Consider the following 26,558-nt stretch of genomic DNA (forward strand, 5'->3'; position numbering starts at 1 on the left):
AGAATTACTAACTTGCCTTTTATTGTGTGTTTTAGATAATAGATACCTGTATATACATATATATAGTATAGTGTAAGTCGTTCCCTCAGCTCAGGTAAATGACAGCAGCCCATAGCATGTGCTGAGAATTAGCAGAAAAGAAGATGGGGAGCTACAGATCTTCTCTGCTAAATAGCTGTGGTTTACTTTTTTATATGAAATTAAGAGAGAAGTGCCAGAGTGGTTTAATGCTTCTATTAAACTTGGAATAGATGTCTGTTAAACATGCTCCATGAGAGACAATATGTTAATAACACTTAGAAACACTGGCAATAGAAATTTAAATATATCCTTGTATTTAGTATCTGGTGGTCCAAGGTAGAATCAACTTCCTGTCTAAAAACACTGGCGCCTAAATAAAGGGAAAATTATACTGATCTGGGCATAGAGATTCTGGCTCCAAACAAAAGAATTAATCTTAGCTAAATTAAACAGGAAACCCTTTCGCTCCCATCCTATCCCTCTGAAACTACGTGGATGTTAAGTTGTTCCAACAGCTGCTTCCAATTTTCTAGTCAAAAAAACAGTCTGACTATAAATATAAATGCACCCATTTCAAGTGAGAAAATTTAAATTACCAATTGCCTGCCAAGTTAACTATTTCAAAGCTTAATATTGGCAATGATTCCTGATCAGCTACAAGATTGTTTCAATTGTTTGTTTCACTTTAAGTAGCCAAATTAAAACATTTGATATACCAGAACTGAAATTGAAGCACTGTATTGTTATAACATATTAACCATTAGTTGTAAGGCCACATCTCCAGCTAAAAATCCTAGCATGCTTTCTACTACTACTAATACAGGTATGGGACCGGTTATCCAGAATGCTTGGGACCTGGGGCATTCCAGATAACAGATAAAATCTACTAAAAAAAATCATATAAACATGAAATAAACCCAGTAGGCTGATTTTGCTTCCAATAAGGATTAATTATATCTTGGTTGGGATAAAGTACAAGGCACTATTTTATTATTACAGAGAAAAAGGAAATATTTTTAAAATTTGGATTATTTGGATAAAATGAAGTCTAAGGGAATCCCATACCTGTACTAGGTTGGTAGAAACTGGCAATTGTGGTCAGCTGGAAAACCACATGGAGTCTTACTGGAAATCAGTGTTGCCAACTTCTTTCTCGCAGAAACTCAACAATTATATATAATTTTTCATATCATAAAATTTCATATTGCGGTCTACAGAGTGATTGAAAAGGTTTTAAACAATGTATACCTAAATCTGAATATAACTGTGGACTATCTGCCTTTAAAGAGGGTATTTTCCAGTCTGGGTAATTTAAAGGTGGGTGTTAAAGGTTCTGAACTGCCCCATAAGTGAGCTGAATTTAACTTGCATGGTCTTTTTACTGCTAATGTCCAGCATGTAGCAGTGCTCACTAAGAAATAAAGGCAATAAAAACATATTCTAATGCATAATGGAGGTGTGGCCAAAGTCATTTGGAAAGCTAGAAACGCTCTGTGAAAAAAACTTTCACCACATTTGGCAGCCTCTCTTTCTTCTTCAAACTTAAGAAAAAGTAACATTATAGGAGAATAAAAGGTTTCTTTTAGAACACCTAAAGCCTATAGTTAGAATGTAAAGTTGAATCGTAAAGTTGGATGGTGTAGATTGTTCATGCAACACATCCGACATTCAATGGAAACAAAACATAAAAGATGATCAGACACCATTTTTTATCTTGTTGGGTGAAAATGCGGCATGCAGCGTTCTCAGACAGTTGTGTTGATTTGGATAGAAATTCTCCATGTAGTTTACACATCAGATTTTTGTATCCGTCCCATTATATTTTGGCCCATGTGACTGCATCGGACTTGTAGGGTGCGTTTTGTCACTCTGACATCATCCTACAAAATCACCTATGGAGTTTAGCCCTTACTCTAGTGAAAGCAAAGACTATAGCAATATAATGCAGTGGATAGGAATTGGCTATAAGCAGCTGTAGTAAGATGGGGACAATGGTCCTATTCAATTTCTTCTCTATTTGAGCATGCCCTAATAACCCCACAAGAATTAAGTTTGTTAGAATAAACTCCAACTAGACACACAACTACTCCAAGGTACACAATGATGGACCGGTTAAGTCAGAGATGCCAATGCAATATATTGTTTGGGAGTACTAGGCAGGCTAATTAATTGGTTTGTTAAAAACCAATTAATTAAAAGGTTGCATCTGAAAGGCACCTTGCCGTATACTTTTGCCTTAACACGCTATCTTGCAGTTATTCCAGGTCTGCAAGACAGTCGTTTTTGGAACATAATTATAAAAGTACCAAATAGATGTTATTTAGATTCACACATATTATAGATTATGAAGTCTAGTAGATGAGAAGTCTAGTGTTCAAACCCTACTATTTACATCACGGTAAGAATGGCAGCATATTTTATTTGACTTGTGCAAGTGTACAAGGCCTCATATAGTCATATTTAATTATGACAACTTTGAGGCTCTATTTTTTAAGCTCTCAGCAATATTCATTTTCCATAGAAAATTTTGACATTATAAAATACAACAATATTTATATCAAATACTTACTTTTTTTTTAAATTACAAACATTTAAACTTAAACACAGCTTTAAAATAATTAAGACGTTTATCTTTCTTGCATATAAAATTGAGAAACTTCAAAAGTTCATTAGAGCAATCCGTGTACATTCCAAGATGAATATACCATTGGTTTCTTTTTTTCCTTAATTGTAAGTTGAGGTAGCATGTTGAATACTGTTCATTAAATAAATGCAAATAATCAAATGCTGCTATGTATCCAGCTCATAGCACTGGAAACCAGAAGTTCTTTGATAATCAGAAGTAATTTTGGGAAAGAAAGTAGCATTTTCGTCCGGAATATTTGTCCTTTGTGATTCATCTTTCCCATTCTCCAACTGCATGTTTAGTTTAGTTTGTGGAATTGTGTGGGATGTCAGTTGACTAAATGATGGTTGTACATAGCCACAAGGTGAATCAAGCTGAGGTCTCCATACAGGTTTTCCAAAGGTTCCTGTAAAATGTTAAAACATGTACAGCTTTAGATTTGATTCCTTATGTTAGAAGCAAAAATCCACTTAAACTGGGACATTTAACACTGTTTAGCAAAATCTGGCCATACAGAAGGTTTGTATCTCATGCTTATGAAATTAAATCAGGCAATAATACCAGATTCAACTTTTGTAATAACATCTACATTGTTTTGTATTCATTTTTTGAAAAAAAAATTTTTTTTTGAAATGAGAATGTTGCTGTAGCTTAGGTACAACAATGTATAGCCATGATTCAAAAACAATTGGTGTAATCTAGGGACAACTGCCTGACTTTCATCTGCATGATACTTGTGGGCGAAACAGGGAGACAAACATTTAAGTAAGCAATGGGTAATTTCCTCAAGCAACTTTCAAACCTTGTTACGTTGGCCCAATTACAGAATAACAAATTAACAGCAAAACCAGACTTACCCAAATAAGTGCTGCAAGATGTTAGTATCCCTTGGTCAACAGTGTGTTTTAGGCCTAAAATGTCAGTATCCAAACTCATTTTTATTTCAATGTCCTCTTTGTGACTGCAAGTCGGACCAACAATTCGACCAGCTAATGACTGTACACCATGACTGCAGGCAATCTTGTAGCAGTCATCATGCTGATGCCCAAACAAGCCAAGTTCTTTCTGCTTTAAATACTCTGATTCATAGAAATTCGCATTTGGTGTTCTTCGATCCATGCTGTAACCTATAAATAAGAACATATATTTAAATAAAACTCAGTCCAAATTATAAATAAAGCAGAAATCCGACAACTAGTATGCAGACAGAAAAAAGCAATTCTCAAAATTAAATGCAAGTTAAATGTGTTATGACAAATTCCTTGAAAAAGGTTTAATTGAGTTTGTTTATACAAAAGCTCTACTTGACTTTAGAAAAGAATAGCATCTTACCTGCATGAAATATTTCATATGCATCAGGATCATAAGGATTCCCTCTTAAATACAAAGGGCCCGGTACTCCTGTGTAGTTAAAGAGAAGCGGATCTGTTGCAACTTCCAAGTCTGCCTCACTCCCATTATCCAAATTACAGGCTCCTATGGATAAAAAGACAAAACCAACTCAGTTTATGTAAAAATTAAAAAAACTAAGGATCTGAACAGTGAAATGGTAATTATCCCACAAGTATTTTAGTTGATCTAATTTGAAAATTCGATCTGTTTATCTAATCCACATTATCAATTTACCATTATCTCTTTGCTGTAAAAAATAACCACTCATTGACGAGGCTATGAATTGGTGACTTCCAGTTTCAGATGAACCGTAGCCATCTTGTCTTTCTGCCAATGTGCCTTGGGAAGATAAGTAACTTGGGGTATCCACTGGTAGATTGGTCTCATCTGAAATGATAACGTTTTTAAAAAACAAAACAAAAAAAAAAACACAGTTTAATACTCTAGACTTTTAACCAACATACACACACCACTAAATGCATTGCAATAGACTCCTCAATCTATGTTCACCACCTAGTTTAAGCAATTTGGGGCAGTGATCTCTTTCCTTGTGTCACAACTGCCACTTTATAAACTCCATACCATTTTTTTTCCATGCTTTTTCCCCAGTCAGTACTTTTAATTTAATGTATAAATGTACAGTGCAAATACTAGCTGCACTACATAAAAGATATAGCTACATGGTAGGGAGAAACTCTTATTTGAAGTTGACATTCATCTTTCATATTAAGGTGGTCATAAACAATCTGAGATATAATAAAAAAACAAACAAAAAAAAACTGCCCACTCAGTGCAAAGGATTATTTCTAAGCAAACCACTATAGTACACACCTGTATTAGTAACACTGCAGTCTTCATTTTTTCTTCTGGTATGATATATAATGACAACCCAAACAAGGGATGTTCCCACCACACAGCAGACTACTGCAATGATAACTATGCCAGCTGTTGCCCAGCCATCATCTTCTGCAGTTTGTATTGCATTGACAGGCGAATCACAGGTTGGATTAGGTAAAACAGTAAGATGAATATTGCCTCTCTCGGTTCCAAGAATATTGGACACCTCACATGTATATATCCCAGCATCTTCAAGGTCTGTGTCCACAATAATCAGATGCTGATTTCCAGCAGCAAAGAAATGCCTCTCTGTTACAACTAATGGACTATCATCCTTTGTCCAGTTTACTCTGGGTGTGGGACTTCCACCTACGATGCATTGTAAAACGGTTGTTTCTCCCTTTGATGCAGTACGATCCATTAAAGGCCGTAGAAAAGAAGGGGTTTCTGAAAGATAAAAACAAGCAAATTGGAGAGATTACAAAAACAGAAAACATACAACTAAGGCAGAAATGTAATAATCATCACAAAAGGGGCAAGGAATTGGGTTGTCAACAATTCCTGTGTCCTTTGCTAGCAAGAAAATCATGAAGAATTTTGGCTTCATTTTTCCATTGTCCTTTTTTGATAACATCATTTATAAGTGTATCCTCAACATCTCGTTGCACTGACCTGCCTGCTAGGGTACCAGATGATATGGTATGATGTAGCTCATTAGCCATTATAAGAGCAAAATTTGTTCATTCCTTAACTGATTTAGTTATAGTGCCCTTACACAAACATATTTCTTTGCTCATTCCTTCTTTTACTAAAGACAATGCTGCAAATAGAGATTTGTAGCGGCTATCTGAAGTTGGCTACAAAACAGGCATCATTATTTCTTGCTACTTTGGAAGTAATAAATTATATTTGTTACAAGCAAAGTTTAACAGCTCTAAATCTGCAACTGTAACTATCAGATCAAGATCAAGAACATACTGCTCAGTATATTGGCAGGTCAAATGCAGCTCTCACTCATCAAGTGACATTTTCTGCAAAATGTTTGTAAATATAGTACAGTCCATTTCAAGTTTTTATCCACCTGTCCCTCCCATTTTACATGCAATTGTTCTCACCTAGCACGGTCAGTGTAGCATTAGCAGAAATGCTTCCTGCACTGTTCTGGGCAGTGCAGCTGTACACCCCAATATCCTCTGTTTTAACATTTACTATGAAAAACACATCATCTTCTGGCATGACATGCATGCGCCGCTCTCGGGCTGCAGGAAAGTCTGTTCCACCATTTTTCTGCCAAGCAATTTGTGGTGTTGGATGCCCCACTGCAGCACACTCTAGTCTAGCCGTTGATCCAGCTCGAATAGTAAGGTCCATTGGCTTCTTTGTGAATAAGGGAAGCACTGGAGGACAAAATATTTGTGAATGTTACAAGAAAGTACAAAACAATAATCTATGTTAAGTCATCCTAGTCATTGGGACCATATAAATGTAAAAAAAAACAAACCGAAAACAAAACAAAAAACATTCTTTTTAATTAAAAACCGTTTGACTAAAAGTCCGAAAGGGAAGTTAATTTTGACGTTTTACACATATCTACTGCCAATTTGTTACTTGTAGTGTAACAATTTGGCTGTTAGAATTTGGGTGGTTATACAAGATACATACTGTTAACTGTGAGTTTGGCTTTGACCGAGTATGTAGGACCAAAATGATTGGAAATGACACATTGGAATTTCCCCTCATTGATGAACTCAACATTGCGAAGTCGCAGAATAGTTGTATATTCCATCACATCTCCACCTTGTGCCCGTAGATGAGCAAAATTCTCGATCTCAGAGTCATGCAAAAGTTCATTATCCTTTTTCCATGCAAAGGTCATTGGAGATTCACTACTACTGGCTGCTGAACAGATAAAAGTCACATTGGAGCCTTTTATTGCCGACTGAGTTTCAGGCTGAACAGTAATCTGTGGTTTGGGAAAATCATCTGTTTTTCAGAAGGAAAAAAAAGAAATAAAAATTAGTCAAAAGCCACTGAAGGTTATGTGCTTTCCAGCAGAACGTCAGATCTAGGGTAAGGGGGAATAATACAAAGTATCAGCATCAGAATAGTAAAACATTAAAAAATCATCACTGTCTAAACAGTTTGTTAACACATGACAAATAACATTTCAATTATTAAATACGACTGGTTCTAATGAAAGCCGTGTTAAATCTTTTCATAAAGAACCACAACCTTATTTATGTGTCATGTATCGGTGTAAGAGGGGAAAGGCACAACTTACCACATACAAAGTCATCAGGGCTAACGGCAAATATAATTTTGCCTTTGAGGATCTGAGGATGGCCACAACTGGCATTTACAAACGTCTGAAAATTGTTTTCTGCTAACCACTTAGGCAACCATTTCAGTTGGCAATCGCACAATAGACTTGTGGTGTTCAAGTATCTGTTTAAAAGAACATTTATATGCATGAAATTAAAAAAAAAAAAGTAAAGAAGTGAGAATCCATTACATAACAGAACTTGGGATGGGAGGGTACAATCCTGCAAATAGTATTATAAACTAAAAAGAAAGGAATGCACTAAAATGAAGCAACAGTGTCTAGTCACTAAGAGAGACAGTGGAATGCTGCCATTAGCTACAGCGCGTAAATCTGCCAGAGCATTCACGAAAGTTACATCTTGCAGTAACTTGCCTCAGTGTGTTATCTTGGCGCAAGATGAAGTTATTTTAAGCTTAAAGGAACAGTTCAGTGTAAAAATAAAAATTAGTTAAATAGAATAAAAAATATTTCTAATATAGTTAGTTAGCCAAAAATGTAATCTATAAAGGCTGGAGTGACCGGATGTCTAACATAACAGAACACAACTTCCTACTTTGCAGCTCTCTAACTCAGAGTTAGTCAGCAACTTGAAGGGGGGCCAACATGGAACATAACTGTTCAGTGAGTTTGCAATTGATCCCAAACATTCAGCTCAGGTTCAAAAGCAAGAGTATGACCTATATGCCCCCCCCCTCAAGTCACCAATTGGTTAATGCCTGGTAACCAATCAGTGGAAACCGAGAGAGCTGTAAAGTAGAAAAGTAGTGTTCTGGCTATTCTGTTACACATCCAGTCACTTCAGCCTTTATACGTTACATTTTGGCTAACCAACTATATTAGAAATATTTTTTATTTTGCACAGCCTATTTACCAGTTTGTTTTTTTTACACTGAACAATTCCTTTAACAGACTAACTGGTCTTGTTAAATGTTGAATTTCAGAATTGACTAATTTCTGAATTGGCTAACTTGACTATATTTGTTAGGAAAACTGTTAATTTTGTCACATTTAACACAGAGATAAATATAAAAAAACTACAATGCCTCAGGAAACCCAAGTACAACTATCTGCACAGTTTATGTGATCTATTCAAATAACTTACAATTGCTGAAGGCTCTTCATTTGGGAGAATGCATTCGTCTGCATTGAGGTGATGGCATTGTCACTTAAGTCTCTGTAAAGATAAGGACATCTGTATTAGGGCTATAAGTTGAATATGGTTACTCTTGTCCCAATCCCGAACTTCTATTCAAGTCTGTTATTCACATTAAACATTGACCCTCCTCCTCACAAACTCCGCAAATAGACAGCACTTCTAGACAGAATTTATTGTGGCAAACTGCCGGAAAAGGCCTTTTCCAGCAGTTTGCCACAATAAATTCTGTCCAGAAGTTCCGTCTATTTGCAGAGTTTGTGATGTGGATACAGTGGGGGCACAGAGGACTGAGCACCTGGCCAGGGGAACAGAGGTGAGCTGAAGCGGTCTCTTTATTTTTGGTTATCTTTTTATTGATCCTCCTCCCAACAGAAAATGATTGGCTTGTGTGGTATTTTAAGTTAACTTTGAAAATAACCAACAGGAAGGCAATGCATTTCTGCCTGACTGCAAAATCTTGGATAAAGTGTAGTTTACATGGTTACCAATCAAAATCACACTGTCATGATTCCTCCCTCCATATTCAAACCCCCCCCCCCCCCAAAAAAAAAAAATGTATACATTCTCCTGTTCAGCAATCACAGTCAGAGAAACTGGGCACCAGATGTTATGCACAATACTGTGGCTGCCAACTCTGCACCACTACACCATTTAGGTTTGGCAGGGAGCAAGGTTTGTTTTGTTCTTATTTAAATAAAATTATAACAAAGATACCAAAAATAACAAAATACATGCAAAGATGTAAAGCCATACTTGTGTAGTCAGAAAAAGATTACTTACAGGTACTCAAGAGCATCCAACCAAGAAAATGCTTTTTTTGTAATTGATGTTATTCTGTTATCTTGTAGGGTACTGAAATAAATAAAATGTACAACTCAATTAAAATGGGTCACTACGTACATATCCCTATAAATGTGGCACATAGTTCTATTTACAGTAATAAAAAAAAAAAAAAAAAAAAAGCTTAGTTTAGGTCTGAATTCTGTTTTAAAACATTATACGTACAGTCTTTGAAGTCTTTCTAGTCCAGAAAAAGTTCCATTCATGTCTTCAATGGTCCAAGAAATGTCATTGCTTTTGAGATCCCTGGAAAGGGGAGAAACAGTTTGAAGTCATCCATGAGAAGAAAAAAAAAAAATATTCAATCACATCTAACTTTTCCTGTTCTTTATTTGTAGAGCCTGTTCTACTTACTTGCAAAACAAAGGCTGCACAGCCCGAGGCCAGAATAAGCATTAGTCAGGCCTACGGGTGTTCTTTAATGACCTCCATATACAAAACAAAAGAACTTTACACCCTTGAATAGAGAACAATGCCTCTTCAAACATTTAATGACTGTGGCACATAGGGAGATTGCCCGAAGGCTTTTTGAACCTGTTCATGTTCTCATTTAGCCACAAAGCTTTGACAGCAATAAAACTAGTAATATTGGTTTAGAAATGGCTTGTCTCCAACGAATGAGCTCCATTGAATTTCAGAGAGATCTTTTAGACTTGTGTTTCACAGGGAATATGTGGAAATTACATTTCTCCAAGATTAAAGTAAGGTAAGGCTAGGATAAATGTTTGCATATAACAAAGAAACTTACAAACTGTTCAAACTTGATAGTCCACGAAAGGCTCCATCGGCTATAAAATTTATTTTGTTGTTTCCTATATGTAAGCCACTAAGAAGGCCTAAGCCTCCAAAGCTTGACTCCTCTAGTCTTGTTAGTTGATTGAAGGACACATCTCTGTAAAACAGAACGAAGAAAGAGGTCACTCCTTGACATCTATGAAATAAGACCTATATTGTAAACATGCATAGGGATCTACAAAAATTACCAACATTAAAATATGTATAATCATAGGGGTGTTGGTTTAAGTGTTTGTTTCAGCAGCTTGCAGCAGACCCTTGCAAAATTTTAGAAAAATATATAAAACTGCAGTAAGAAACTCATGTTTGGCAAGAATTCTCAAGTATATGCTGGAATTAAATAAAAGCAATACTTACAGCTCGCTTAGTTTTTGGCAAAACTCCCAGGCATCAGGGCTGATACTGCTGATGGCATTTTGGCTGAGATGGAGTTTTTGCAACATAAGCAGGCCATACAACCATCCCTTAGTAATTTCTGTAAGTCTGTTGTGATCCAATTGCCTAAAAAGTAAAATTATATATATCTGGCATAAGAATAATTCATATTAATGGATTCAGGCAGGAAAACATTTTATTTTTCTGCATGTTAATGGTACTGTAAATTGGATAGTTTATGCATTTAAAATGCAAGATATTGAGTATCTTTTAGACACTTTGAATATCAGCTCTTCAAAGACTAACATAAGCCATACCAGAGCTATACATCTTACAGGAAGAAATTGAACAGAAGGTTTATAATATATATGACAAAACCTTTATAACATATAATGTACACATTTCTTACAAATAACCATATGAATAGGATTTCTGTCATGACGTAGTAAGGGGTTGATATACTTACAAAACTTCCATTGTACTTAATCCCCAAAATGCTCCATCCATAAGCCGTGCTATTGAATTCCTCTGTATTCTCAGCGATTTTAAAGAGTCAAGCCCCTGAAACGTGAGCCCCAAAATTTCTTTTATTCTGTTTCGATTTAGTTCACTGTAATGAAATTAACATGGGTTACTTGTAATACAGCTTAGAAGTACTAGTAAAAAATATTTGTATGGCTCACAATAATGCAGTTTAAACAAAGAGAAAAAAATATTTAACACTCTAAATATAGAACAAAAACCTTCTTAAAACTGCTATACCAACACATTATTTTAAAACACACAGCAATAAAAGAAGAGTAATGTTCACACACACTGAATGGAAAACTAATCTCTATACCTGCTGAAAAATAACCTATAAACCATGCAAGAGATATATCGAGGTCAGACATATATATCAACTTGCTCTTTTATGTTGCAGGCAGCAGCTCATAATACTAAATGTTTCTTTAGAATACAACCTTGCTGCCCCATAACTGAATAGTATTTAAAACAAACAAAAAGTAAAAAAAAGTAAAATTCCAAATTAGGACAATCTAAATAAAAAATGTGGGCTCATGGTCTGATCACAATGAAACAGATTGCCTGTTCTAATAATGCCAAAGAAAAGAAACCTGTTGGGCAGAGATAATTATAACTGGCTGTAATACTTACAGGTGCTGCAGATTGGACAACTTGAACATTTTGGATGGAATATGAGAGATACGATTCTTATTGAGTGTCAATACTTGTAACGTAGCTGATAAATTGTCAAATGCACCAGACTGCATTGTGCTTATACGATTATTATTGATATACCTTAAAAGGAAAAAAAATTGCATTGTTTGAAATTGAAACGTTATGCTTTATATTTTCATAAAATGTACATTACATAACACTGTACAGGCTATTTTAAACTGGTAAAGAAATGTAGGAAGAACTGCCATAACAAGATGAGCCTGCTATATATACACATGCACATACCAATATACATTCTGTTATCAGTTTGATTTACTTACAGATACTTTAGCTGCAGTGTAGGAAATGATCCAGCTTTTAGCTCGGCGAGAAGATTATTACTTAAGTCTAGCGTTTCCAGAGATTGATAAGGTGTCAGGTGCTCTGGCAAGATTACTTCAATTTTATTATTTGTCCTAAAAAAATAAATAAAAAAGAAAACCACACCTTTTTTAGCATCTAGGTAATTCGACGTATAAGAATTTCAATTGTAATCAGTTCTGGACTGGGATTCAACAGGCCCAGGCATTTGAAGTACACAGAGACCCTAACAGCCGCCACCCATCAACCCACTAAATAGTGACGGTTTATGGCATTTCATAGCAGCCCCTCTGGCATGATTATAATGTGGGTATATTTTGCAAACACAAAGTATAATATAACTTTGCAAGTCAATATGGAATGTACTGCCTACTGCAAAAATATATGACCAGCAGAAGTCACTGTTCTATAAAAAGTATTAAAGGAACAGTAACACCAAAAAATGAAAGTGTTTTAAAGTAATGAAAATATCATGTAGTGGTGCCCTGCACTGGTAAAACGGATGTGTTTGCTTCAGAAACACTACTATAGCTCATGTAAACAAGCTGCTGTGCAGCAATGGCGGAAATTGAAAAACGGCTATATGGCACAGGATAAGTAATGGATAACAGATAACAGCATTAGACAGACAGAGCTTATTTGCTATCTGCTGTGTAACCTGAGCCTTTTCTCCTTTGAATGGCTGCCCCCATTGCTACACAGCAGCTTATTTATATAAACAATAGTAGTGTTTCTTAAACAAACAGATCAGTTTTACCAGAACAGGGCAACACTGCATTATATTTTCATTACTTTAAAACACTCATTTTTTGACATTACTGTTCCTTTAAATCACAAGGCTGCAGGCCAAGGACAAAGGATTTCTCAGAGACTTCTAATATCCTTTCATTAATACCATAGGTGTAGAGTCTTTAACACGAAGGGAGACAAGACAACACAAAACAGGCTTATTAAGAAGGTAATTACCAACAGTGTAAAGTGTTAAAACCATAAATTACTCTAGAGATAAACTTTCCTATGCTTGTTACAGCTGAGGCCAGCAATTTCCTGTATAGCACACCCTCTAAATTGCAGCCAGAATGTGCTCAGTATTAGTGGAGACTTGTATACACAGGGGCCTTTGTGTGGAACATTCTTTACAACAGATATTTCTTATAGCAAGATGAATAATGGGAAGTCTATTATATAACATGAGCTTCAGCTAGCTGTTTACGACTGAACAGATACATACAGACCAAAAGTACAATTTGGCAGTAGAACTATTTCTTATAGAACAAATGTTAAATCCAGTTCAATCCATAGATATCTGCAGTTGAACTTTTCCAACATGAGCAACATACCAAAACGAACTGCTATCCATAATGTATATGTCAAGCTATTGGAAAACATACATATTCTCAAAATAATTCAAAGATTCATACAATTACTATACTTACAAGGAAAAGAGTGTTATGTTTGCAGACAGCGGCCCAAGATCTGGTATGATTTGCAATTCATTGTTATTCAGTCTCCTGTTTAAAAAAATAAAAATAATTTAAATATGAAAAAGTGATTGTTAATTCTAATCTTATTTGTCAGGACAGATCCTATGTGCAAGCCATGTAACACATCAAACGAAGACTCACGCTGCCAAAACATTATGAAAAAACACAAGTGATTGAAATGTAATTAAAAAAAAAGACTTACAGTTCTCTCAGATTATGAAGGTGATTCATGGAACTGGCTTTGATTGAAGACAGTTTGTTATGGCTCAAGTCCCTAAAATAAGACAGAAAAGACTTCACTGCAAGATGCATCTACTTTATGGATTCTATGACACAAGTAGTACACGGAGGCAGAATATAAGGATGGATAGAGAGTGAACACATTGGATCTCAAAAGGTAACCAACAATACAGGTATGGGACCTGTAATCCAGAATGCTTGGGACATGGGGCATTCCGGATAATGGATCTTTCCGTAATTTGGTTCTTCATACATGAAATCTACTAGAAAATCATATAAACATTAAATAAACCCAAAAGGCTGGTTTTGCTTCCAGTAAGGATTAATTATATATCAGCTGGGATCAAGTACAATGTAGTTTTATTATTACAGAGAAAAAGGAAATACTTTTAAAAATTTGGATTATTTGGATACAATGGAGTCTATGGGGCAAATTCACTAAGATGCGAAGCGCCGAACGCTAGCGTTAATTCGCTAGCGTTTGGCATTTTCGCTACTGCGCAAATTCACTAACGAACGCTGGCGTGGTTTCGCTAGTGTTACTTCGCAACCTTACGCCAGGCGAAGTTTCGCTAGCGACGAAACTACGCAAATTCACTAACTTGCGCAGTGTACTGAACGCTACCTTTTACCCTAGACTTCCTTCGCCACCTCAGACCTGGCGATGCGCAATAGTAGATAGGGATTGTTTCAAAAAAAGTCAATTTTTTTTTCTAAGTCCCAAAAAAACGCTGGCGTGTTTTCTACATGATGGCTGATAGGCTGAAAAAGATCGAAATTTTTTTGGGGCTCCCCTTCCTCCCCCCTACATTTCCTGACTCATGGCAACTTACCTAGACAGTGGGCACATGTGTAGGGCAAAATAAAAATTTTATTTGCAGATTTGAAGGTTTTCTAGGCATTTGTATTGCAGATACGTGTTCCTCCATTGAAATTTGAATTTCGTGCCGTATGCAAATTAGCCTTCGCTAGCGTAACTTCGCTTTATATAGCGAATCAACGCTAGCGCAACTTCGCAACCTTACGCTACCCCTGTGCGCAACTTCGGATTTTAGTGAATTTGCGGAGCCCTGGCGAAACTACGCCTGGCGAAGTGCGGCGAAGTTGCGCCTGGCGCAACTTTGCATTTTAGTGAATTTGCCCCCCATGTGAGACAGCCCTTCAGTAATTCAGAGTTTTCTGGATTAGGGGTTTCCGGATAATGGATCCCATACCTGTACTAAAATATTCCAGTGTTTGTTTAATGTCAAAGGAATACACATGTGAAAAACCATCAGTAACATTACCCAAGAGGTTGACTCATTAACACGAATACAGATTTTCAAAGCGAGAGTTACATTTTGTTTCACAGATTAAACCATCTTTATGCGACATGCAAGCTCTGGGGTTCACAGTGACATTTTTTGACAGTTTAAGATACACTGCACTATGCTCCGGTCATATATTTATACAGTATTGAGTTTCATCATGTTACTCAATGTTCATATCAACTCAAATAAATATACACCACCCCCTCCCCCCCGCATTCAAAAATTTAAGATTTCCTCCAGATATCTGAAACAAGAGGTCTTCATTTTCTGAAAGCCACTTAATTACTACAGCTATCTAGAATGTAATCAGTTATATCACTTCCAGTACCACTTGCATCTATCCGAGTAATGGCCAATGTTCTCTATAACCGTGCTACCTGCCAAGAAAATTCTCAACACAAAATACAGTTTTGGGAAAAAAAAGGATAAACATGCTTAAATTGGCTGAGGAACAGGAAGGTTTATAGATTTTATTGTAAACGGTAAATTACCAATACATTGTAAACTTAGTGGGAATCCTTGTAATAATTACATTACTGGCATACATTTAAGCAATTAGGGCTAATTGTTGGGCTCTGGTGATATTTCTGTTAATGCCCCCCTTCATTGCATTATACAGTATTCATTATAAATACTTTTGCCAATACAATATATACATAGCAACAAAACTCTTTACGTTGAGAAAAGAAAACACATTCTAAAATACAATGACAACAGATACAATCTTTGAATTAATAGGAAACAAATCTACAGCATGTGTTATTGAGAACAGGCCAAAAGGGACTCCTTACTAATAGAAACAGCCACCATAAAACATCAAAAAGCAAGGTGCAATTGGAACAACACAGCTAAAATTCACTTGCCACATTGTTAAGTACTCAAGATTTAGTGTGATGTTATCTGCAGGTCAAGAGGGCACTCGAGATTTTGCATCAATAAATAGTGCTGGGCTGCACAATTCTTTGAATCTACCTTGCACTCATCAACTGCTTAAATCGTTTTGTTCAGTTAACTATGTAAAGGATCTGAAAGAATAAAAATGACATATAGCTAAATAAATAGCTGTGCAATATATCCTGCTTGCTAGGGGAATTGATTTTTTACCAATTTCCTACCCAAGATGCCCCAAGGAAGAGAACAATGCTACAGAGAATTGTTTCTCAGACTGAACTAAAGTAAAACATAGGGAAGATGTTCGTTTGGAGAGTTATTTTTGTTGTTCAACAAAATCACATTAAGTCAGAATACACGGATAGAGGGTTTCACTGTTCCGATAAATCTTTTACATTATGGCAAAGCGTGACAAAAACACATATTTCTCGCAAAATTACAATGAACATTCTGTTAAAGCAACAAAGCAAACAGGCACATTGACTGCCGTAAACAGGGAATCCATATGTACGGAAGATAAAAAGTCAAAATGTATTCAAAATGTGGCATAAAAACATGTAAGCACACAGACATGAGTTGCAGGCAGGGTGAGAGCATGGCTTAGCCATGCTCTCACCCTGCCTGCAACTCATGTCTGTGTGCCTGCAACTCATGTCTGTGTGCTTACATGTTTTTATGCCACATTTTGAATAAATTTTGACTTTATCTTCCGTACATATGGATTCCCTGTTTACGGCAGTCAATGTGCCTGTTTGCTTTGTTCCTTGAAGTACCACGTGACTGGAGTGGAACGGCTGCCTAGCGGATGCTACAGGGTTACCACCCCGAACTTTCCCTAAGACCTCTCCTCTCGGTGTATTCTACCTATTCTGTTAAAGCAGTTTGCCATAAGTTAACATTTGAATTGTATGATTATTAAAGCAATCTGTAGTTTTTTCAGTGTTTCTATTTTGCAAGGTATGATACATTTCACTTGCTAACCCTTTGCACACAGGCACAGGTCAGATTAGGTCTGGAAATATGGTACACTTAAAAACGTGTAGAGAAATGGTGCTGTTACAAACTCTGTTGTACATGATCACCATACTGGAGCCAGACACTTTCACTTGCAGCTCAAGCTCTAATCCGACCATCTGGAATCCATCAAAGCAGCCACAAACACAACTTTTATTATGCATCAAACAAACATAGCCATTCTAACACTGAAAAATACATACTTTGTTACGATGACACAATTCTAATTCTGTATGCACCAGATCCTGGCAACATACTTTCATGGCTGTATTTTAAATATATTAAGTAGTTACAACTGAACAAAAAAGAAAACTAGAAAAAGTGCATGTCTAGGAAACCTGTTAGGGCCCTAAGAGTCGCCCGAAGTTGCCTCACAAAGAAACTTCAGACAACTTCGGAAATCGAAGCACCGCAAGTGCATTGCCGCAGACTTTTTTTTTTTTTTTAATTTTAGCAGGCGGAAGGCAGTTCAGGGAGATTGTCGCCCCGAAGAAGAGGCGATTAGTCGCCAGGCGACTAAATCTCCCCGAATCTGCGCGTGTGCTAAAGCCTTAAAAAAAAAAAAAAAGAAGGGACTAAAACACTGATGTTACAAACAACTTCTCCACATCTTACACAGAAAGCATGCAGGAACTACATAACCCACAATACATCACGTGTGCAGGGATTGTGGGGGTTTGGAGGATGTATCAAATGATAGGAATATCTTTTTTTAGCTCTTACATGCAGGACTCTTTATTACCTCTTGTATTGGTCAAAATCTATATGTAATCTTTATACTAGATGTATATAACTTGTGTATAGTGCGATATATACAAATTAAAAAAAAAGAGTAAACAGGTTTGTAAAGCCATTGTGAGCTGGGCAAGCATAAATAAGTCCATTACACCAAAGTCAAATAATAAAAAAAAAAAGTGACCCAATGCAAATACAGCTAATATGATTGATTACATTGGCATGGCATACAAATACACAAACTTCCACATGCATTTATACCCAACACATTCCACGGCACTTTACAATAAAGGAGTGTAAACATTGAACACAGATTGCATTTAAAAATAAATAAATACAAGAGATAGAGGGCGCTGCCCAAAAGCTTACAAGCTAAGCTTCTTTTTTAAATGTCATAACAAAGCACGAGACTTATGCAACTGAAGTAGACGCTATTCCAAAAACCAGCCAGAAAAGTGTAGGCATTTGAACAACAAAATTCCCATCCCCTCGCCAAATCAAAATATTCCCAAAAAAGTCAGCAACATTTCAGGTCTTTTAAACATGCCTGAAAAAGAAGCTAAATCTTGCCAATGAATAGGTTTCTAAATTTTCTAAACTATTATTAACTAAATGTGTGTCTATTAGCCTTCCAATACCATAATGTTCTCCTGAATAACACCTATTAGCACATTTTCCAGGGTGAAATTAACTATGTTTGCTGAAACTGCCCAACCACATATGCTCCTCACACCTACAAAGATGAAGCCCTGTGACTCAAGGGCAAAATGTCACAGCTGTTAATTGAGTAAACACAGTAGGGTTTCTGTCTTAGAATCGAAGTTTATTTACACAGATGCAACTTGCTTAAATGAATTTTAGGAATGTTAACTTGCAAAAGAACAAGAGAAAATCGCCACCACAAAATGTGTGCTTAGTTGACACATATGCAAGTCTGCAGCTATATAAACACAAATGTTGATGGGTTCTAACAAATGCTCTACTTTAGAAAAATATAAAAGAAAATCTTAAATATTTCAAAAGGTACAGAAAGTACAGCATAGTTATTGTAGGCTTGCAAAACTATTCTTATTTAATAAAACTACTAAACATAAGTATTGTGAAATATTAAAATACTGTAACATTGTACTTAAAAAAAAAAGTGTCACATTTGTTGAATTGGAGAACAAAAAAAAAAAAGTGAGTGCACTTCACAAAGCTACTCAAATACTCTCTTCCATATGTTGTCAATACAGCTATTCACTCTCTTGAACTAGTCAGCATGACCTCCAGATGAGGTAATTGAACAGAATTAGCCACATCTAATTGAATGCCTTCCTGCTTAGTTTAACTTTAAATCCCTTATCTATACTTAGTAAATGCAACAGAAAATTCTGAAAGCCAGATAAAACTCGAACAAACTGCAAAAACTATTGAATTTACCAAAGAAACATCAGAGACAGAGGAAAAAAAGAAAGGTTTCAAAATTGGACAAAAAAAAACTCCAGCGATACCCAGTTGTTGTAAAACCATAACATCTGCCGCTCTCTTTAAAACTATTTCTTTGGGACAACCGATTGTTATGTAAGATTGCACATTTTACTCTACTAGAATGCAAATTTGAGTGTGCTTATGCATTTTGATGGAAATAAAATCTGTATGAAAACATGTAATATGTATGTTTTAATAAACAAAAGAAAAATTAAAACCCTATACAGGTATGGGACCTGTTATCCAGAATGCTTGGGACCTGGGGTTTTCCGGATAACGGATGTTTCCATAATTTGGATCTTCATACCTTAAGTCTACTAGAAAATAATTTTAACATTAAACCCCAATAAGCTGGTTTTGCTTCCAATAAGGATTAATTATATCTTAGTTTAGATCAAGTACAAGGTAATGTTTTGTTATTACAGAGACAAAGGGAATTTTAAAAAATGTGGATTATTTGGATAAAATGGAGTCTCTTATTATAGACAGCCTTTCCATAATCTTGAGCTTTCTGGATAATGGGTTTCCGAATAAAGGATTCCATACCGGTACCAAGTTTGATAACTAAATATGTTTCACCAAATAGAACTCCTGTTCTTCAACTTTCCATCAAGATTAATACTGATCTGCCCACCTCCTGCCCCGAGCAAAGTGCCTGACCAATACAATTGCTATACTAAATCAGCTGGATAGCAGGCCCTTTGCACTCAGCACTTTCTAGCCTAGTTTTAAGATGACTATAGATGCAAAGACAAATTTTCAGACTGTGTTGAGTGTCCCAACATTTTTCGTGCCATGGCGATTAGCTGTTTAGTCGATTAGACAGGTTCAAAGATTTAGGTATACCAACAAGATCTCTGCATGTATGGCCTGATGATATCAATGGGCAACTGTCACTACTATTTGTCAGACATAATTTTTGTACAATTGCTGTCTTAATGACCAGAACATAGTCTAATTTGTTATTATTCCTACTTATTTAATATGAATGGTTATTAGTAGATTGCCAGATTGAAATAACCAATCATTTATTATGTAAAGTTTAAAATCTGCACGTCTATTGCCAGTTTAAGGCTGTCAGACCAGGCCCAAAACTGCCTGTCTTTCAGTTTAATGGAAACCTTACGTCACACAAATGTTTTTAGGATTGCAGAGAAACAAGTTACCCTCATAAAATGTATTGGTGAAAATAAAGAATGTCCTGCCAAACAAAAATAGGTGCAAAAGGCATGCACATCGGATACACAGAGACCAAGGTTTAACTTGCATCTGATGTGGCTACAATACCTTCTTCAGGACACAAGCCTCCATCACAACAGTAAGTCAATACCCTCTGTGGTAGGTCCATTTAGCCAAAAGGACTCCACCAGTGTATTTACACCAGAAATGTCCCCAATTGCGCTGCCAGCAAACAACTGCAAACAGCAAATGCCCAGCCAGAAAGGACAGTCCATGTGGTGAGGGCATTGATCCACAAACTGACAACACAACATACGCCATTAGACCATGTTTGTGAGTTTAACGTACAAAAGACCCTCACCATCAACAAAATACCCTTACCAGACCTTATGAAAAATTTGTGACGCGTAGTAAAGGCTAGTCACCAGGTAGACGCTCTGATTAAATGAAATGCAATCAGAGAAGCCCTGTTAGTTGAAATTTGTAGAAAGTGCCCCAGATTTGTCAATTGCTAACTTTGTTATATAACCAAATGTAAGGCAGTAAAAGAATGTCGGCAATGCACAACACAGTTAGCCATTTCTAGGGATTTCATCCAAACTGAACAATTACTTTATAGAGGCGAGGGGGAGTTGGTGATAGCAGCAGAACACACTGATTAAATCATCCAGTGCACTAAATATTTCTTCACAAATGTAAAAATTATTCAATTACTGGCAACCTCAAGATCAACTGACTGGATACCATGGAGGGTGGTCCAGTGTATGACAACGGTTACTTGTGAAGGCTAAGATGTCAGAATAACTTGGGTCAAGAAGATGCCCATTACATCTATGGGGAACCAGTTTAGTTTGGTGGACAGACAACCTCCTGACTACCTTTATGGAGTTCCATACAAATCAGATGAAAATTCCATTTTTAGGGAAAATACTTTTCTTAATCAGGCCCGATTAAGCTGTGTGAAAATCAACAGACGCGGAACAATGTTGATTATTGGGTTGATCAATCAGAACAGACACGGAAACCAAGTCTGTAGCGTGAATAAGGCCTTAAACCAACAAACGCTAAATGACATTTACTAAAATCAACAGCAAGCCAATCTTCTGGGAAGGCCAATGAAGTCTCACTCAGACATGCCAGACTGCAAGCGCTGAAAGGCAGGGCCTCACTTTAACTGACACAGAAGTATTTACAGCTTTATGCACCCTTTCAGCTATGTACAAAAGTAAAGATATTAAAGCTTTATATAAATGGCACCGTTCTGGAATATGGACTATGAATAAAAAGAAAAACAGTACTAAAATGTGTATCTTGGAATAAAAACTCGAACGATGGGTTTGCTTTTGTACTGCAACCAGAATTCTGAGGTGTAATCAACTGTTACTATCCCAAACTTAGTTATGAATGCTACAAATGGTGGAAAAAGGAGAAGTTGAACTAGAAAGGAGCTTCAAGAAACCTATGGGACACATGATTATTCTTCATCTACAATGAAGGGGGAAGGAATGAAAAGTCCAACGCGCATTCCTAAGGCTTCACAGCTCAGCGAGAACAATGTCAGATAAAAGGGACTTCATTTACAGCTCTTTTGTGATTAAACAATTGAAGTGCCCAATGAGGACTGCCATTGGGAGCAATCACAGAGCCATGAGTGGACAATAACACAAAACCCGAGGCTACGTTAGCATAATTCACAAAATGCTGAATCCTCTTGGAGTATACAAATCTTAACGACCCTATGCTTTCGGTTGCAACTCACCTCTTTACATACAAAGTGAACGGACTTAAATCACATCACCTCCATAGCAGACATTTTGTAGGTTTCCTGGAAAGGCCGCAATATATATCTTTATAGGTGCAAACAGGAAAGGTGCGGCAAAAGCACAGTCTTATCAAATTCACGTAGTCACACAATAGGTTCGTTTTTTAATCCCAATGAATATGAACTGGCAAATATAATATGTTTGCCAGTTCATATTCTATTAAATATAATATAATCTCTAAATGTCGCTCCACAGATGTTTCTGATGTGTCTGATATTTATATAAGGGATATACACACATTTGGGGGGGGGCATAACCAGGAGTTAAAGTCCCCTATAAGAAACTTTTCAGGGCCCACTAGAGTTCTAGCGCTTTACTCAAAGCTGCAGATGTCAGAAACTGGGTCATATATTTACATACGGGTCCTTGCAGGCGGTGTAACATTTTTGTTAGGCAAAACCAATAAGTAGCAACAAAATATCAATTTTTACTCATAAAAAAAAGTGAAGGTTTCGGCGCAATCAAGCTCGGTTCCCCCTGCAGGGCGCTGCCACTTGGCTTCTTCTGTGCTCAGATGGTGGAAGTCTGTAGGCGCCCCGCACAGAACCTCTGCCCCTCCCCCATTAGATACTTACAGCTGCACAAGCCATTCCGGGAGATTGCTCGGTACCACGGTGAGTTTCCTACGGCTGCAGTCCAGTAGATCCCCAAGGCAGCGACAAGGAGACGGGCACGGCCCGCGGTCCCTTCTCACCCTACGTTCCAAAGACTTAAACCCCAGTACCAATGGAGTAAAGAGCAGCAGCAAATAAATGATCCTCCGCCAAGAGAGCGGCATTGTACACATTCCAACGGCTCCGGCTCCTTCCCGACTCCCCCGCTCAGCCACAAAGCAGAGACACAGCCCCAGCAGCGAATCCTCCTCACTGTACGCCACCAAAGTTACATCCCTCGCTCCCACGGAAACTCACGACGGCTCCTCGGGAAACCGACAAAGTCAACGAGCGCTCAAAGAGAAAAATTCCAGCTCCAATAAGTAAACTTCCCCCCTTGTGTTCCCCTGGCCGTGTGAAAAGGGGTTGGGCTTTCCTCCTATTGGCCAAAGCAACCCCCCTCACGTGATCAAAACAAGTCAAAGGAATGGGGGTTGGGCGAGAAAGAGAACCGAAGAAAGCAAAACGATTTACAGACCTCCGTCTCACACCTCTCAATCAGCAGATTACATTGATTGTTGATAAGCGTTGATTACATTGTAGTTTCTCTCTCTGCCTTTGCAAGCGCTGCTCCTGACAGGGGGGAGACGTTCATTTAGTTGGACTTTGAGAAGTCTGTAACCATTAACTGGCGGTTCTTAAAATTGACAGCCAATCATCTGGAATTGACATTATATAACCATATAACCATATAATATTCAGTTATGCTTGCTGGTTAAATGATGTGTTTTCTTTTACATACATAAATAATTATAAATGCATACCTCCCAACATTTTGGAAGTAAAAAGAGGGACAAAAAAATTTTCCCGCACGTAGTTCAGCAATTTTTTGACCACACCCCTTTCTGTTGCCACACCCCCTAATTACCATGTTTGTTTTACACAATTTGGCAGGTTATGAAAGTTTGAAAATATTTCTCCTTATCTAAACTGTGTTTTTGTGTCTCAAAATTGTTACAAAGTATCTTATTTGCACCTGTGGCTGTTCTGGGCTCTCTGCTAAAAGCCAATTAAGTGAGAAACTTTGTTTCTTTTTCTGGCTGTTCAGTGCAGAGAAAAGAGGGACTTTCCAGTACAAATGAGGGACTGCGGGTTGAGCTGTCAAAAGAGGGACTGTCCCTCCGAAGATAAAAATAAACATGTATTATGACTTGTTTATTTAACAACTTGAATGATGTGCTTTTTATTGTTGCTATATTAACTTTAGAAGTTTGAATATAATATATTTACATTTTCACATTTATACATACATCTACATCTATAGCTGTATATAAATAAAAAGCTATAAATAAAATAATATATAAATAAAAAGCTATACATACATCTATGTCTATAGCTGTATATAAATAAAAAGCTATAAATAAAATAATATATAACTAAAAAGCTATACATACATCTATATCTATAGCTGTATATAAATAAAAGGCTGAGCTCTGGCGTTTAAGGTTTGTGGCACTTGTTTTCTTTGCAGGTGGCTGAAAGGTTGATCTGTCTTTAGCTGTGTGTTCTGTGTTTATGGCATCATTTGTTAGAACACATGGGTGGCACTAAAATACATATTTTTGTGTTTTGGTGCTGCAACCCACCCAGTGTGTGCTGACAGGCTGTTGCCAGTATGACACTAGCCTTAAAGTGGCCATACACTATAAGATCGTCTGGTTTGGTGAGGACTTTTAATTGATTGTTGGCTGTAGGGCCATAAGGTAGGATAACAACTCTGGGAATACAAGCCATTGGAACGAGGACTGGACTGCGTTTAATAGCTGATGGAAAAATCAGTCCTGCACAAATGACATCTGGCCAATTTTCTGCCAATCGTTGGGCCCATCGGAGGTCCCCATGCACAGGCAGATAAACTGCCAAATCTGTCAAAAGGACAAAGAAAATGTTTTTATCACTGGGAATGAGGTGCCAATTTGTTAGGCACTCTGATGTGATTAAACTGCTACCATCTTTTGATTGAACTTTTCAACAATTGTGCAGCTTCAGTTCATACCTGGAAGCTTGGCCTCTGTATGACCACCTTTTAAGGGATAAGAGGCACTTGTGTTCAGGTATAGCTGCACTTATCTGCAGTATCAGCAGATTGCCTCAGCAACTGCTCTTAAACTGGCCATAGATGTTGAGATTTTTAAAAGATCAGATCCTGATCGTGAGACCACGATCTTCTCAGAACGATCGTACGAATCTACCATCAACTAAAAAGACCAATTTACCAGGAAAAGAAAGGGGAGCTGCCTGCTTGGCCTTGCAAACATAGAGAGATTGCACTGGGACCGACAAAGATTTTTTGACCTGGCCAATCAATTTCCCAACAGATGTCGGCCGAAAAATCGTAAGATGTACGATCGTTCGAATACCATTAACCGCACGATAATTTCGAAAGGATTGGTCGGGCTTCCCTAAAATCGGTCGTTCGGCAAGAAGAATCGTCGCGTCTATGGGGACCTTTACTCAGTATGCTCCCTCAGCTTTAATAAAGTGTGTAACATACCAACTATTACAATTGATACAGTAACTATTGGCATTGTGATATAAATGTATCCAAAAATGAAACAAAAAGAAACATAAACCTTTTTTAAGTATAGAAAAAGTAGATTGTCACTTTAGATAGACATGCTAAAATAAAACCAGTAGTTACTGGCATATATGAGGAGCAAGTGTTTCACTCGGGGCTCAACAGATTTCCAAGCAATCTTTCTAAGAGAGGCTGGACTCACAGTGTGAGAAACACTGGTCTAGGACAATAGTCTCTATCAGCATAGTTCAGTCCCACACATTTGACTTCTTCCAGAGGAACCTTGGCACATATGCTTACAAACTTTAAATGACTTTAAGGCTAATGCCAGACGGGGCTTATCTTGGCCTGCAGAAAAACGCAGGACAAGAATCTGCCATTTTCTTCCTTGTCTCCACACGGAACCATTGTGTCTATCAAGGTGCAGGTATATGCGGTTGATTCTGGCTCCAAAACACGAATGGGTTTGCATTTCGGTGCAGAAATCCACTGTGTGTGTCTGCACCTGGGCCAACACAATGGTTGGCCTGCTGAAAAACACAGGCTGAGAATCAGCCCCTACGCTGGAATCAGCCCCTATACCTTGCCTCCATTGGATTGGCCCTATAAACAGAAGATAACAAAAGTAATTTTATGATGTTTGATCAGTAAATCCATTGAGAGCATAAAAATATTCAAAACATAGGCATTCCATTGGTTTCTATTGGTCTACATACTCTATATATAATTGCTGCCCAGAACTCTACAGTATATTTATGGCTATTTAACCTTGTTAGAAACCAATTATTTAACAGTGTTACAAAGCAATTATCTCATTTAGATAAAGGGGTGCTTTTTACCTATTTAGCCGAGACTACAAGTCAAGTCTTGTCCTGCTTGCTCTGTGCCAAGTGCTAATTGAATAATGCCTGCAGCAAAAACCTGCTGAGTTTTGTGTGTATGCTCACTTACAGTAAACAACAGAAAACACATTGTGAATTTGTGATATGTCCACACTAAATATACACATTCATCCTGTCTGTTACCAAATAACAAATTCTATGAGATTCATTCCCTGTATTATTATGTATTCAGATCGATCAATTGTTTTTTTACTTTGTAAGAAGAAACAATATTATTACAAAAAAATTAAAAACATTTAAAAAACTAAAAAGTCACAGGTTGACAGGAATACTACACATATCTACCTTCTAACAAAGTTGCAGCATGTTGGACAGTTATAGAAACATTATGTTACAAAGTCTGATAAACCTAGATTGTACATTTAGTAAGGGCAGATTTGTTTCCATGGAGAGATATAGAAAATAAATTAAATGAACATTTTAAACTGTACCAAC

General features: G+C 37.0%; 1 protein-coding gene across 1 annotated transcript; it reads right to left on the minus strand.

Annotated features, from left to right (window-relative positions):
* Nucleotides 1-2,622: 2,622 nt before the first annotated feature.
* On the minus strand, nt 2,623-22,990 carry lrig3.S (leucine-rich repeats and immunoglobulin like domains 3 S homeolog; the record flags this gene model as incomplete). Its single annotated transcript, NM_001110370.1, is given in 19 exon segments — nt 2,623-3,053; nt 3,505-3,774; nt 3,980-4,123; nt 4,274-4,426; nt 4,871-5,323; nt 5,992-6,273; nt 6,539-6,859; nt 7,158-7,321; nt 8,302-8,373; nt 9,136-9,207; nt 9,361-9,441; nt 9,944-10,087; nt 10,348-10,491; nt 10,832-10,975; nt 11,521-11,664; nt 11,865-11,999; nt 13,341-13,415; nt 13,591-13,662; nt 22,626-22,990. Coding segments are annotated over 19 exon segments (3,324 nt in total). The 3' UTR covers nt 2,623-2,811.
* Between the last annotated feature and the right edge of the window lie 3,568 nt (nt 22,991-26,558).

This window comes from Xenopus laevis, chromosome 3S, assembly GCF_017654675.1.
Source record: "Xenopus laevis strain J_2021 chromosome 3S, Xenopus_laevis_v10.1, whole genome shotgun sequence".
NCBI lineage: Eukaryota > Metazoa > Chordata > Amphibia > Anura > Pipidae > Xenopus > Xenopus laevis.